Source organism: Theropithecus gelada, chromosome 6 (assembly GCF_003255815.1).
Source record: "Theropithecus gelada isolate Dixy chromosome 6, Tgel_1.0, whole genome shotgun sequence".
Classification (NCBI taxonomy): Eukaryota; Metazoa; Chordata; class Mammalia; order Primates; family Cercopithecidae; genus Theropithecus; species Theropithecus gelada.
In genome coordinates, this window is record NC_037673.1 from 168053206 (window position 1) to 168070276 (window position 17071).

A 17071-nucleotide genomic window follows, 5' to 3' on the forward strand; every position below is an offset into this window, starting at 1 on the left:
CTCTCTGTTAATGGACACTAGAGTGAAAGCAGCATGGACTTTGGAGTAAAAATCTCAGCTTTGACAATTTGAGGATTAAATTAAATCACTTGTAGCAAAGCTCTACAGTCAGCCCACCATTGATGGTAACAACAATAACAACAACAACTAAGACTCCAGACAGCAAAGGAGAATATGGCTGCTTCTTTTAGGAGTGAGCCTCAGGTTTTCTAGGAATTCCTTCTCAATTCAGAGGCCCTCTAAACCCTCTCTATGTGTGGCAAGAACACCCAGGCGAGATGAGCCTTTGCAGAAAGCTTACAATACATATTTATTCTCCCAGACTCCATTTCTCACATCCTCATTTCCTGAATAACAGGAGTTGGCTGCACTAAGCCAGGTTCTCTATTTTCCCTTAAAATTAAGCCAATTTTTGGTGGGTCAATGTAGAAGGGCAGATTCAGAGATGAACATTTCCTGTCTGTTCATCAAAGCCAAATCTGGGAATGTACAGATTACAGGAGCCGGCACATAAGCCAAGCTGTCGAGGTGGAGGAAGAAGGAAAAAAAAGAAAAAGGTGTTGTGAACTGGCAACCCTGCAAAGTATATGGGAAAAAACACAAGAGACTCTAAAGCTATGTACAGGCAACTGGGGAGGGAGGGGGACATAAAACAGCCACTTGACATTCCAAGTGTCATTTATCTTTCTGCAATGTGCTTAAAACCCTACTACTTTCACAGAAGTGGACTAAAACGGGGCCCACTAATCAGATCTTAACTCATACCCTTTTTTCAACGAACAGTCAAGGACACTGAGTATTCGCACAATTAGAGAAGGAGGCAAACACCACCTTGAAATTCAGCAGGCATAAAACATGCCTCTTTCTCCCTCACTTCTTGAATTTTCCACTCTGAAAATGACAAACAACAACTCTCAGCCTGGATAGAGCTAGACAGACCTCAGTTAAAATCCCATCCCATCTCTTCTAGTTAACTATGCAGCAAGTCCTAAAACTTCTTTTAGTCTCAGTTTCCCCCTATTATAAAGATAATAACATGCACCTTGTAAGAATAAAAAACAGTAACCTATGTAAATCACCCAACACAGTTTGATATATGCAAGGACTTGAAGTGGGTATTTGTAATTATTATAGTCTGCTTGTGAGGATTTTGTACCAGCCATATGAACAGAGTCAAGCCCGTGAGAGTCTCTCATTTGATCCAGGATCACTGAAAGAACTCTCTACATATAACTCTCTATATTCTGTTTTACTCTGGACAGAATGAAACACACTCCCAAAACAGGAATAAAAAAATCTATTTTGAGGTGGTAGCAGTGGTCTATTGTTAAAAACTCGTATTAAGGTAGAAGGGTATACGGTTGATCACAGACTCAATTACCCACTAGCTGTGGGATCCTGACTAAACTGTTTAACCGTTTTAACCTTCTAAGGTTCCCTCAAATTTAAATAAGTACTTGGCCTACCTTTCAGGTTTTGTCCAAAATGTTAAAAGAGAAAATGCATTATAAAGTAGTTAACAAAGTATCTGGCATAAGTAAATGCTATTAGTGGTACATTACTTTTATGATTATTACTAGTAGTGCATATATCAAAGTATAAACATCATCGCTTATATTAAGAGGTCTAGCCCACAAAAATCTGGAGAAGACTTCTGTGGTCGACCAGTGGGTTTTTCCAAACCACACTTTAAGAACCACTGGGTAGACCACCATGATGTAGAGGTTGTGTCGCACAGGGCTTTCCCATAGAGCTGTTTCCTCTCACACCTGCCTCCCCTCCTACTTTAAAATATCATTTGAGCTTGAAGAAATGATGATGGCAGGTGGTGTCACATAGTGTCATGTCACAGAATACTGATTTCACATTGTCAATTATAAGAGCAGTCATCAGGATTCAATAAAATAATCTATGTCGCCACATCTTCAACCTGATCAGAGTTCTTCCAAGGTTCCTGTTCATAATTAACTTTAAACATCATTCTTTTAAACATCATTCTTTCCTTCTTTCCAAAGAATTTTTTTGATAAAATTATTCAAAGAAGTCTGGAGATAACTTTGTAAATAGTTGCCCCTCATCAAAGGAAAACAAAAAACAGAATGTAATGTAGTTTATAAGATGTGTACATAAGAAATGCCTTAGTACAACTACCTAGGGGTAAGCGACAGCCCCATCTCCCCTACGACACACACACATCAACCTAAGATTAAAGTTAACACCATGTCTCAGCCACTAGCCCTGCAGGGGCAACTTACTCTAAGTTTGGAACTGCCAGTGGTCAATTAATTCTTAAACTTTATGATTTATCTAGTGAAAGTTTTTATTTAACCTCCTTAAAGGGTTGCTTATAATCGTTTCAGACAGCAGAATATTCAAGACAGTTTGTGTTTTAAATAATGATATTCCAGTCACATTCAGATTTACCATTAATGGAATGATTCCATTATTCACATCTGCCTGGAAGGGGGGAGGGGTCCGAAAAAGCACATGTTTCTCCCTTAATGAATTTTGGCACAATAACTTTTATGTCTATCACCTGGGGGAGAGGATTACTTCACATTTGGGAAACTGAGTATAACTTTATGGGTGATATTGCATCGCCTAGCAAAGGCTAAACTTTTCTGCCAAGGAGGAAACAGTGAAGTAACCAAGACCTGCCAAGAACACATGTGAAAGAGTTAATGAGAAATGCCTGTGCATGTCTTTCCTGGTTCAAGGAAAAAGTCTAAATAGTAAAACTGAACTAATTAGAACACATGAACGATATCAAACATCTCCAGTGTTTCTCATCAAGTTTACAGAGTTTTACTGGTCTGGTGAAGTTACGCTCAAATCCAAAACGGTCCAGGAGCATAATCTGCCCTATAAATCCACCTAACTGTTGCTTAGAATGATATCTGCATCATTTTTATGAAAAACTATGAGTAATGTACAGAGAAAACTTGGAATGTGCCTTCTCTAGTTCTCTAGAGATGGCTCAAAAATATAAAACGATGTTTACTTTAAAAAATGGGGCCAGGGATTTTGGAAAATTTATCAGATTATAATAAAAAGATGATTTTAGATTAAGGCTTGAATTAACTGGCAGCCTTGCAGAAGCATTTCATGTTTTAGAAAAGTTAGATATTCTTTGCAAAAGACATTATCTTTTCTGAAGAAGAGCTGCAGATTATATACATCGTGACACATTTACTCCAAAAGCCCAACTTCTAAAAAAATTATTAGTTCTACGATTTTAGAACAAAAGAACACTCTAAGGCAACATAAAAAGTCGAGAACAAGACACTAAGAGCCCATAAAACAGATAAATCATAAAGTTACCTCTATATCCTGGATAATCTTTGGGTATAATGACCTATAAAATGAATTTGGAGGGCCATCTGTGGGTCTGTTTTTAAACAGATACTGATCCCTGGCAAATAAAAACAAACAGATGTTACATTTTTGCACATAAAAGGGTGAATTTTATCTAAACATGGTGCTGACAAAGATATATCTTTCATGTCTTTTAACTTGCATTGAGCTTTAACTGTTCAAAAGCAGGATTTCTGACAAATTTACATGTTAGAGACAAGTTTAGCTCAATTCACAGCTCTCTAACACAATCCTGATCTTCTGTTTTCTGAGTACTAATATATAACAATCTAGCCTTTTATTCCATAGAGTTTAATAAAAAGCGCTACACTGTGAAACATCTAACTTAGTACACATCAAACTTCCTCCCGTAAGGAAAATACAGCTCTGACCCTCACTCATAAGGAAAATACAGCCCTATATGCACCTCTTTCTGTAGCTCTCTCTGTGCTAACTGGGCCATACAGCATAGAGCTAGCTATAAAGCTGCATCAGAGTTGTGAGTTTTCTCTGAAAAATCCTATCACTATTACTTCCTCTACCAGAAGTAATAACAAACAGGAAAGTGGCACTACCTGACTTCCTCTTATTTTTGTCGTATCTATATTTTGGTAATGGTATCATCACCTAAGCAAAACGTGAAGGAAAAAGCATAAACACATAGCTTTGAAAAGCCAAATCCCATTCAAACTATATAATACAGTTAATAAAGGAAATACACATTTCAGAGGGAGAAATTTTAACAGCTTTAACTTTTTCTTTCAACTTTTGATCACTCATTTTCCCCCCTTTTTAAAAATAGGCCAGCACATTTGCAAGTAAAATTGCACTTTTGACTAATCAAGTTGACTCTGTCAATGAAATTTTTTCAAGGGAACAAGCAACCCAAGTACTTACCACCCTCTTCTTTCTGAAAGTCCTTTCCATAGGGGATCAGTGCGTACCATTCGTTCAATCAGCTTCTTCCAAAGCATTCCTTCTGAGATCACTCGCTGCCATTCTTTACATACCAGCTCTGCTGCACACAGAGACCTGGCGTCCAGGTACGAAAGAATGTTTTCTGCTATGTGATCTAAGCCTTGCTCTACAAAACAGAAAAGGGAATGAAGGAACGGGAAGAGAGATAGAAAAGAACCAGCCATCATTTCCTTAAAGATAAGAGGAATAAAGAAATCCTGAAGTATTTTAGTAATATCAAAAGTTGTACAGATACTCAAATCCATGAGTACATAAACATACACACTTCTTTTTGGTTCTGATTTTTTACGATAAACAATTAACAGCAACTCTTCTCTGTGTGTAAAAGCTGACCTTGGACAGTTCTGTATTTGTCAAATATTACGATAAAAGACTTCATTTTCTTTTATATAACTCTCACAGCCCTCCTGTGGGGCAATGATGCCCCAAATTTTACAGATGAAGTACAGAGAGGTAAAGAACTCAAGATTTTACACTCCAAGACTGGAACTCAGATTTCTTGCTTCAAAGTTTGTGTTCATTCCCATCTTATTCACTGTCTCTCATAACAAATCATATCCCCATTAATCCATACCCGGTGTAAATCCCCGGGAGGTCAGAAGAGAAACAAGGTAAAACACCGACTCATCTTGAAAAACTTACGAAAAGTTAAATGGCAATCCAATAATTAAAGTCGATTGTGCTTAAATGTGTTTCTGTCAATCTTTTCATCTTTTGTGAGTATCCATTTTCTGTTCCTAAACGGATGGGGACAATCTTCAAAAGCAATAGCCCCATGTCTACAAATCCTAGAATCTTAGAGGTTATTGGCTTCAACCTCCCACACGATATAAGGATACTCTCAAAGAAAACCACTCCCAGCCTCTGCCTGACATTCACAATGGGAAGATGATCAACACGGCCACCACTGTTGCCACCTGTAAACCCCCATCCTGTGGCAGTAAGCATGTCTTCTGTAGTTGCAAGAAATAAAGCTTATCTCCAAGCTTATTCTGTGCAGGGATGAGAACACAGAACATATCATCAGAAAATTCCCATTTCAAGTCCCAGGTTCACCACTTACTAGTTCTATGACATGAAACAAACACTGAAACATTCCTGTGCCTTGAATTTTTGCGCCTTAACATACAAAATGCTAACCACCAGTAACAACTGTCCTTTCTCACACTGTCAGAATCAAATTCAACAGTTTTACAAAAACATTTTATAGACAATAAAGCACTCTACAAAGTTAATATCTGTTCCTTTTCTCAAAATAATTAGAAGTAGTATAATAGCACTAAACTTGGTTGTTGAAAGGCCAGATGTAGGTAAATTATTAAACTTTCAGAGTCTCAGTTTCCTCATCCGTATAAGATTATGATAATAATCTCTACTTGATTCTGAAAATATCAAAATGAGATGATGCACGAAAAATGCTTTACAAACTAAAGTTTCTTCAACTCTAAGAATGACTATTATTATACCGTTGGTTATAATTTCCAGGTCCTTCATATACTAAAATTGTCTTACTCTGGATTAGATCAAAGACCCAAGCTATGGTCTAAGAATAAAGACTACACTGGGACCACTGTCCTTTCCTGCATGTCATTTATATTACAATTAATGTGATCAAAGGCTGCACTGACTTCCTCTGACAGTCATATCACAGAAGACGCCTAACATGGCAGTACCTTGGAATAAAATCCTAGGCCTCTCCCCCCAAAACACCTATTAAAACAATGTCCCCTAATGCTCTATTTGTACAGTTAGTTGGAAAGGCAGGGGCAGCTTTGTACAGTTTATATTTATCCTTACTATAATTCACCTTCAAAGCTTTGTCTGACCCATCCATTTCAGTCTCTAGAATTCTGATTTTTGTCACATCCAGAAGAGTGGGTATTCCACACCAGACCTGCATGATGGGCTAAAGTACTAAGGCAAACATGTTAAACCGTGTTGGCAAACATGTTAAATGGGTCAGAACCAAGGACAGCACCCATGACACTAGCTATTAGTAGCTATTATTATAATATTTTCCTCCAAGCTAACACTGATGCACTCATCAATACGCCCAGGGCACCCACACTGAGCCATCCAGTCTGCAGTCATCTATATGTGCCACTGCCCAGCCCATATCTCTCTATTCTGTCCTCAGGTATTTGGAAAAACCGGCCTATGATGATACTACCATTTATTTACTTCATTCTTCAGACGTACCTACTAGCCTGGTAACTTTATCCAAAAAGGAAATAAGGTGAGTTTGGTATGGCTGCTTTCATGTTCCCGTGCTGGGGTTTACTACATGAAGTTGTATTGAAATTTTTCACTTATATGTTGACACTAGCTGCTTGGTATCCCTTTTAAACATATCTAGTTCACATTCATTATAGAAAACCTATAAAGTGTAGATGAGCAAAATTTTTTACATCTCTAAACCCCATTTCCCAGAGATGGGAACAACTTTTCACATTCTGTATACATCCTTCTAGGTTTACACAACCATACACAATCTTTTCAGAGGCTGATTAGCCTTTGAAACTCATCTAAGAATTCTGCTAAAGTACAACATCTAATTTCATAGCTAAATCCCCCCAAAACACCTTCTCCAGTTCTTAAAACCAGGAATTCTGTTCATCAGTCATCTCTGGTGCTATCATGCAAGACTATCACGTGCAACTGTACAAGCTGTACAGGGCACAACCGTACCCAATAGTTCTGCATACTGGTTTTCAATTACTTCACAATGTTCTACAACTTGAAAAATCACAACCACAAGTTTTGCCACTATCCAGACATACAATGTATTTAGGCCTATTTGTTTATATGAGCTATGTGATTCCTAAATATCTTCACATCTTTTCAAATACAACTTTGCTAACCTTTCCTTTAAAGCCATTATTCTTGGGTTGGGGGGGTGGAATTAGGTTAATGGGAGTGAAAATACGTTGTTTCTTTCTATTATCACTACACTATCTATTCTAAGCACATTATTCCTTCATTCTTTATAATCTTGCTCCAAATAGTTAATTATTTTGTTTTCAACTCTTTCAATTTACTTCAACATTTTGGCCAATTTTACATTATTTGGGGTTTGGTCCTCTTGGTACCATTCTCAAAGGTTTCACAGGGACTCACTCTACCACCCAAGTTGGAGTACAGTGGCACAATCATGGTTCACTGCCACCTCAAACTCCTGGGTTCAAGCAATCCTCCCACCTCAACCTCCCAAGTAACTAGGACTACAGTCACATGCCCCCACACCCAGCTAATTTTTTTTATCATTTGTAGAGATGAGGTCTCACTATGTTGCCCAGGATGGTCTCAAAACTCCTGGGCTCAAGCAATCCTCCTGCCTTGGCCTTCAAAGAGCTGAGATTACAGGCGTGAGCCACTGCACCTGGCCGCCTTTCTTCAATCTTCTATGTTTACTTAACATCAGGGAAATCCAAGGATAATCACATGGGGTTCTACTTGTGCCTCTCCATCACTAGGATTGACAAATTAATCAGAATTTCAAACTGCAGAATCTGTCAGTCCTCTAAACATTTTCATTCAGTCTCTAGCCGTGGACTAACAGACTTGGCTCTTTCAATCTTTCGAATGCTGGGGTACTTATCTATCTTCCTTTTCCGGTTTCTGCACTTAATATCAGAACACAGCTAATTACAGCATCTCGCTCTGTCGCCCAGGCTGAAGTGCAGTGACATGATCATGGCTTATTACAGCCTTGACCTTCCAAAATCAAGTGATCCTCCTGCCTCAGCCTCCCTAGTAGCTGGGACTACAAGTGTACATTACCATGCCAGGCAAATTTAAAAAAAAAAAATTTTTTTTAGTAGAGACAGGGTCTCACTATGTTGCCCAGGCTAAGAACACGGCCACTTTTAAAGGTTTATATTACTTCACATCATTAACCCCAAATCCTCCTAAATGGTTATAAACACATCTCTAATTAATTCCCCTCTAGAATCCTCTGCTCTCTGAAAGGTGAAACAAACAGCAAGACAAGGATGTATTAGGGGCTGCATGGTGGCTCACACCTGTAATCCCAGAACTTTGGGAGGCCAAGATGGGCAGATCGCTTGAGTCCAGGAGTTTGAGGCTGGTCTGGCCAACAAGGCAAAACTCCATCTCTACTAAATATACAAAGATTAGCTATAGTGGTACACGCTTGTAATCCCAGCTACTTGGGAGGATGAGGTATGAGAATCACTTGAACCTAGGAGATGGAGGTTGCAGTAAGTGGAGATCACGCCACTGCACTCTAGCCTGGGTGACAGTGCAAGACTCTGTCTTTTAAAAACAATATAAAAAATAAAAAGAATGCATTAGGTACTTGCCTTTTCAAACCTCAAAGGCTGCAACATCCCCATCATCTGTGATGGGAAAGCAGCACCCAAACCTTCCACCTATCTGGGGGGGGTCTATGAGTCTGTGTGGTTGTATCTGACTCAACTCAGGGTTACTGATTTTTAAAACAACAGCAACAAAAAAATATTCCCCCAATCTTCTCCTGACCTACTAAATCAGAACCTCTAGATGATAAGGCCCAGGAATCTGTTCTTTTTTATTTTTTGAGATGGATTCTCACTCTGTCACCAGGATGCAGTGCAGTGGCGCCATCTCAGCTCACTGTAACCTCCACCTCCTGGGTTCAAGCGATTCTCCTGCCTCAGCCTCCCGAGTAGCTGGGACCACAGGCACACACCACCACACCCACCTAATTTTTGTATTTTTAGTACAGACGGGGTTTCACCATGTTGGCCAGGATGGTCTCGATCTCCTGACCTCATAATCCGCCCAACTCGGCCTCCGGAAGTGCTTGGATTACAGGCATGAGCCACCGTGCCCAGCCAGGAATATGTATTTTTAAGAAGTGCCACTAGATAACACTGAAATATTGGGAACTATCGGTTTACAGCAATGATATCCCTTTTAGTCCTCTTTGATTCCCCCATCAATTGCTCACAACTAGGCTATCAATGAGTTTTTACAGAAATAAATCCCTTACTAATACTTATTTCTCCCTCTTTCAAATGCCATCAGTCCAATTAAGCAACATCTGAGTGATATCTATGAGATTTGACCTATTTCCTTTGTCTAATACTTTAAGTGCACGTCCTCCCTCTATAAGGCAGCATGTTTTAGTCTTGTGGAAAACACACTGCCTGAAAGTCAGATAAACCAGGTTGAATCTCAGTTCTGTCAACTGCTAGTTGTGTGACCTTAAGCAAATCAGTTTTCCTTTTAGGATCTCAGTCTTCCATAATATCAGAATGATATTAAATGTCTGAAATAAATTACATCATATAATCTTTGCAATAACCTTCTGAGATAGGTACTCTAAATACCCTCATTTTACATGGAGGGAATCTCCCAGTCTTGTTGGGAAAGTTAGTAAGACAGCATATGTAAGGAGATGGGTAAATAAGAAGTTTACTCAAGAAATGTCAGTCTTTGTTCTCCTCTCCCCCAAATCATCTCAATGGATATCAATGGACAAGGCCACTACACAATATTCTTCTTGTTACTTTCTGCATTTTGCATCCCCTCTAGCAAAAAGCTAAGCCCCCTCCCTCTGTTTTTTTGGTATAAGTCTCATGGCCCCTTAAATGTTTTGAGAAGAACAGGAATCAAACAATCTCTGTTCAGGTACCTTAGAGTGGCCACCCTCAGGAGCCATGCAGACCATGTAACTTTCTGGTTTCAAGCCTGTTCAGGACAAAGAGGTTACTGAATAAGGTGGTCCATTTGCCTGAGCTAAAAAGTGCTTTGAGGTATTTAAGCATTTTCTGAAGTACCTATGTCTGGCTCTCAATACTGTCTCTATCATGCTGAGACTCCCCCATCTCCCACCACCACCCCCTTTTCCTAAGGCAACAAGAGGACACATTACAGCTTCAGAAAATTGAGGCCATAACACTTCGCACACAGTGCTGAAGACATGCTGCTGTTGCTAATTACAGGAACCAGATGAAAGTCTGGAAAAACTTCAATAATAAGTTAAAACAATTAAAAGGCACAAATTTCAAAGCTCAATATGTAAATAACACTGTATCAAAATGAAACTCAAATGTCAATTCAATGCCCTTGACTACAACGAGTTTTAACACAGCTGCTTAGATCACACAATTACAGAAACTTTTATTATTTTAGAAATGCATTTCAAAGAGCAGCTGCAAAGAAACTTCCTTTCCCACCCACCCCTGCTATCCCTTCCCCCTCCCAAGTCACAAATCTAGTTGTAAAATCTGAAGTTCTAAACGTTTTAAAAGAAAACAATGCAATTGCTAACAGCAACAGTCCCTCAACGGATGCCTTCCACCTGGAAAACACCAACGTAAGGTTTCAGACAGAAATGAAGTGAAAAGCGGCTCAGCTCACAAAGTCTAACATCTTTTTCCATAAAACACCCAGGAAACGAATCAACAAAGTGACACACACCTATATGATGTCAGGATGAATCAATTCGGAAATCAGTGGATTAATTCAGAATAATTAAAATGTCCTAGCAATAAATCTTACTACCTCTGGAGAAGCAGGTGTTTCCTGCCTCTCTGGGCGTTTTTCTAAGCTGCCATCCTCAGAATACCCAATAGATGCCCTGCATACTATAACGTATCATCATTAATCCTCACACAGTACCCATAAAGTATTGCTATTATTCCCACACAGATGAGGAAACTGAGGCTCCAAAAAGTGGGACCACACAGCTGTAGAGTGTAAGGGCTAGGATTCAAACCAAGGGCCTGTGTGACCCCAGCACCCATACTTTCTCCTGTCACGCTGCTCTGGCCGTGTACCCAACCTAAAGCTTTATCTATGCTCTGGTTCTTCCACATCTCCTAGGACCTTTCATCTAATCTCTGTCACATTTATGGTCCACAATATGGCTCATCATCCTTTCTTGGGGATAAGACAATTGAATAAACCAGGGCCAGAAAGCCAAGTGTTTCAAAACTCTTAATTGCTTAGACACCTCAACAAACAGATCACCAATGCTTATCATCCTTTTTGAAATACAATCTGTCTCTACTTTACATGGTATGAATTTTCCCATTAACAACAGTTCTTTACAAACCGCAAACTCAGCATGCAGAAATTGACATTGCAGACTAAACATTTACTATGATTTTTAGAAAGGCATATCATAATTATCACTTTTTCCACTGAGCCAAAAGGAGCCAGAGACCACAAACATTTTCCATTTTCCCTATACTGACAGGTATGATATTCACAGCAAGCATTTAAAAGCTAAAATTATAGATAATTTTTATAGAATTAATGGTTTTCACAATCAAATGAAGTCGTAAGTTGACTGTCAATTTCAATAGTGTAAAAACTCAAACTCAAGATGATGTACAGTAATAATGAAACACCAAACTAGTATAATGATTCGTAAGTTGCTCCACACATTATTAAATCTAAGTATGAACATGGACATGGACCTGTTTCTCCTGTGATGCTCTTAAGGCAGAGTCTGTGTTAAGGAACTAATGCCATGTTTAATCTAGGTCTACTAGATACTAACTAACACAATCAACTTGGCCAGCTTGTCCTCAGCTATTAGATTCATATGTATGATATATACTGACATATGTATATATGTTCAGATCAAGTCCTGTTAAAACAAATAGCATTTTAACTAAAGTATTTCCATGTCCCAGCCAATGGTCCATTCATTTCATGTAATATTCAATACCACAAAATTCCACTTTAACAGAGATATGGACAATGCCTTAACATTCACTGTAATGAAAACTGAATTGTATGCAATTATACTAACCATATTTATATACATAACACATGTTCATCTGTTCTGCTTCTTCTCCAAGGCTGTATACTCCCTAAGAGATGGGGTTGCCTCTGAACTATACTCTGAAAATCAAGAGAACTTCAACAGTGCCACCTTGTGGCTCCTCTGCAAATATAAGGTGAGTTCCCTGGCACTCAAACACACTTCAGAAGCAAATTAAAACAAAACGGTGGAAAACAAAACAATAAATTGAATTGCTTGACAAAAATGAGTATCCTCCATTCTGTAGGATAGTATCCATTCTGTAGGATACTCTTAAGGCAGATGTATATCATTATACATTTGACCAAATCCACAAAATGAATAACAGCAAGAGTAAACCCTAACGTAACCTATGACTTTGGGGTAATAACGATGTGTCAGCGCAGGTTCATCATTTAAAATCACTTATGAGGGATAAATACAATCACCAACCTAAAAAACGACTCTGTCTTTTCTTGGTGTCAGATGTAGACTGATTCCATAGGTTTCTGAGTTTGAGTTCTGTACATATAGAGAAGCTGCATCATGTGTACATGCCTCATCTTACTTCCATTCACCTGTAATCCTCTCTCATACAATCAAAAGCATGTCTCCCTCTCCACCCTGGATCCCTCCCTCATAATTAAAAGTGAGAATTATTGAATTGAGTTGTAATCCTTACATTCAGTACATGGGGCCAATTTAAGGAATTTTCCTTAGCCTTTGTACTAATTTTTGAATCAACCCCTATAATCATTCACACCACCACCACTATAATCAAGATGTGTGGCTCTGGGCATCTCACCCAATTAATTTCTCTTTGGCTTCCTAATCTACACAATGAAAAACAGGACTCAGTGATGGCTAAGATCCCCTTAAGCAATTAAATAGTATGATTCTAGAAACAAAGGATTCATGTTTTGCTTTTCTAGAGATTCTAATGGAAGAAATGAGCAAGTCATGCTACATTTCAGCATAAAAAGAACAGCAGTGTCAAATTTTTCTAAGCTAACTCTCAAATATCCTTAAAACTCCCACTGCAGAAGGTAAACTTACAAGTTTCGGGAGAGAGATTAGAAATCAGAAGCTGATTTGTCAACGTGCAGCCCCAGGTTTCCGTTTTCTGTGGAAGGACTTAGAACACGGAGTCCTGATATTCTGTAAATCACAGATAGGCTAAGGGAGGAGCTACTCTTCAAGAAGCTATCCTGTAGCTCTGACAAGTGCTAGGGTTGTGGCAATGGTACTGGCTCATCCCTGGCTACTTCTAGGCTTATTTTGACGTGGCAATTTTAACCACACATTACACTGGCCACATCAGAGGAAAACATTCTGGCCAGCATTCTCTACAGGAGTGAAATCTCTATATCTTACCTAGCCAAATTTAAATTGAGAATTTTTTAAAAAACAATATAGAAACAGAAAAAAATTCATGATTAATCATATTCAAAGGGAAGTTCGGCACAGTGGTGCATGTCTGCTGTACCAGCTACTCAGGAGGCTGAGGCAGGAGGATCACCAGTTCGGCACAGTGCTGCATGCCTGCAGTACCAGCTACTCAGGAGGCTGAGGCAGGAGGATCACTTGAGCCCAGGAGCTCCAGGCCAGCCTGGCCCACATAGCAAGGTGCCACTTCGTTGAGAAAAATAAAAAGGTGGTACAGAATACAGCAAATTTTAAATTATTTTTTAAAAATCAAAGGGAAATAAATAGGTGGAGCACAGTGAAACCATTCTGTAGGATACTCTTAAGGCAAATGTATATCATTATACATTTGACCAAACCCACAAAATGAATAACAGCAAGAGTAAACCCTAACGTAACCTATGACTTTGGGGTAATAACGATGTGTCAGCGCAGGTTCATGAATTGTAACAAATGTGCTGCTCTGCTGTGCAATGCCCATAGTGGGGCAGGCTGAGGGAACGGGTATGTGAATACGGGAATTCTCTGCATTCTCCCTGCAATTTTGCTCTGAACCTCAACCTGCTCTAAAAATATAAAGTCTACTTTTAAAAATCAAAGTAAATTTAACCAGGTGTGTGTGTGTGTGTGTGTGTGTGTGTACACACCTATGCATGTATGAGACATATATGGGAAGACAGTAGTGAGGGAGAGGATGCAGAAACAGGTTTTGAGAAATATAATAAAGACATGCTACCAGTTTTCCCAATATATTTTTGCCATTCCTTAAGTGCCACTTCAGATACAAATGAATGTCCTAAACTTTGGGACACTTCCCAAACATACAAACTATGTTTGAAGGGAAGAGCACCATGTTTTTAAAAATTACCTACAAAGGCAAAGTGCAGACTCTAAACGACATCAAAATAAAAAGCATATCATTAACTCATTCAACAAACCGAATGAAGCAACAGGGTGAACCAATAATGAACACGTTTTTTTTTTTGAGACAGAGCCTCACACTTGTCACCTAGGCTGGAGTGCGGCAGTGCAATCTTGGCTCACTGCAACCTCCACCTCCCGGGTTCAAGCTATCCTCCTGCCTCACCCTCCTGAGTAGCTGGGATTACAGGCATCCGCCCACCCCTGGCTAATTTTTGTACTTTTAGTAGAGATGGGGTTTCACCATGTTGGCCAGGCTCGAACTTCTGACCCCAGGTGATCCACCCGCCTTGGCCTCCCAAAGTGCTGGGATTACAGGCATGAGCCACCATGCCCGGCCAATAATGAACACTGTTAAAGATACTGCCTATATTTCCTAGATAGATACTAAATTATAATTCCTCAAGTTCCATATATTAAAGTATGTGTCCCAAAGAAATGCTGCCTCACACAGTACTCATTCAATCATTTCATAAATATCCACCTAGATCCTTGGGCCGGGCATTCTTCGATCGCTCAGCTTTTGAAAAGACAAGTACAGTTACCTGGTAAAGCGGTAATAAAGTCCCGCTGCAACATGGGCTTCAGGTAAGAGTTAATATGTCCATGCTGATAATGACACATTCGTGAAATAAGATGTTCCACAAATTCCACTTGATCTGATTCAGACCACTGGTCAAAATATTTAATACACAAGTCTTTTTCTTTTTGATAGTTTCCTTCTGATGGCCTCTTTCTGGAGACGATCACAGATGATGTTCCATTACTTATCTATTTTAGAAAAACAAAAAAATAATTAGTTTAACAAGGAAAGAAACCTAATTAATATTTCATGGAAATATTTTTCACCCTGTGTATTTAATCTTAAAATGACACTTTTACCCTAAAGCCAAACTCATTCCATCATTAATTCATTCAGGAATTTAAAATGTATTCGGGGTCTGTGTCCTCAAATTAGTCACTACAGGAAATGCCAAAGTGATAGCTATTTCTAAAAGGCACCTTAAATCATCATTTTCGAACGCTTATTACAAAATGATGCTCCAAAGATATATACTGGGTATCTCTCTATACACAGGATATATAGGAATTATCATCTCCAAAGATAACTGTTGCTGGAGATAACCATCGTAGAGAAACTGCTCAACTTGGCAAAGTGGCAACTGATTATTAACAGTTTGTTTTACTTCCTCAAAGTTGAAAGTTAATGCTACACACATCTATGCTAATGGTTCTCAAACTTGAACTAGCATCAGAATAACAAGAGGGGTTGTTAAACACACAGACCGCTGGGTCCCACCCTAGAGGTCTGGAGTGGAGCCCAAGAATTTGTATTTCTAACAAGTTTCCCAGCAATGCTGATGCCACTGGTCCAGAGACTACACTTTAGGGACCACATGTTGAGAACCACAGGTCTATATAACAAAGACAAGCTGTGCTGTGTTGAAACCTGAAAGCAATTCAATCCAAAAAGCTTCATTTTACCCAACAGTTTCAATCTCTTCCATACGGTTTTGCCAGGGCTACTAATCTGGCAAAACATTTTAGACTTTCCCATCCTTCTTTAGATTACCTTCCAAGAAAGTGACCCAAGGTAAATAAACCACATGTACCTGAAAAATTCTACATCTTACATAGGTGGTTTATGGACAACTCACAGACTCTTATACTAACAATGCATTTCTCATCCAATCTTCCTACAAGTCCTTACATAGAATCAGTATATGTTTTAAAACTGAAACTACATACACTGCATCTGGACAGTAACATTAAAAATAATCTCAATCACTAGACTCAAACCACAACTACTATGAGGCGCAGTAACCTCCCTGTCTAAACAAAATAACCTCAATACTTTTGTCAAACATTTGTCAAATCATTTGTCGATCACTCCTCTGATAGCCTCCTCATACATAATACCAGAAAAAAATAACACAAAAGATAATTCTAAGAACTGAAGAGCTGAATTACAAACACCTATTAATTCCATTAGGAACTTATCTCAGGAGTCTTACATGGAATGAACCAAGAGCTTTTCCTATCAGTATGTCCCCTAACTTAAAGTGGACTAAACCCATTCCAGAGAAGACATCCTTTGTAAATATCCAAAGGAGTCTTCAGTCTTCCTTGACAAAAAATCTTATAAATTTCATGTCTGAAGTTCTCATGTCCATATTTAGAGGTATAAGATGGAAAGGCATCTATCTTCCACTCAGTTTATCTTACGGCACCATTGTCTAAGAATGTTTCTTCCTTTGTATCTTGGGTGAGGAAAAGCTCACTGACACCAGATACCACTAGGGGGAAGCATTGAACAAGGATTTTGAAACTTTGCTTATACTAAGACATTTGTGTCTCAACAGATCCAAAAAATAAAGAGTTCAAAACAGAGATGAAAAGTCTTTGCTGTGATGAATATTGGCAAGAATAAGGGGCATCTAAGTTGCTTTAAGCATAAGGATGTCCACAATATAATAAAGAAAAGTTAGAAATAACTGCCCAATTACAAGCAACTGTTTAAAACAAATTCTAACACATCACCATTAAGAGCTATAATGTAAGCCACTAAAATCAGCATATAAAGTAAGATTTTGGCCAGGCATGGCTCACGTCTGTAATCCCAGCACTTTGGGA

General features: G+C 38.8%; 1 protein-coding gene across 4 annotated transcripts in view; it reads right to left on the reverse strand.

The window, feature by feature from the left end:
* Positions 1 to 17071, reverse strand: part of FBXW11 (F-box and WD repeat domain containing 11) — a 141470-nt gene that overhangs the window by 31955 nt on the left and 92444 nt on the right. For all 4 annotated transcript variants that reach the window (XM_025388363.1, XM_025388362.1, XM_025388361.1 and 1 more), the window contains 3 exons: positions 14983 to 15208; positions 4252 to 4438; positions 3322 to 3412 (listed from right to left, as the gene is read on the reverse strand). In XM_025388363.1, the coding sequence (XP_025244148.1) occupies positions 3322 to 3412; positions 4252 to 4438; positions 14983 to 15208 (504 nt within the window). The remainder of the gene's footprint in view (positions 1 to 3321; positions 3413 to 4251; positions 4439 to 14982; positions 15209 to 17071) is intronic.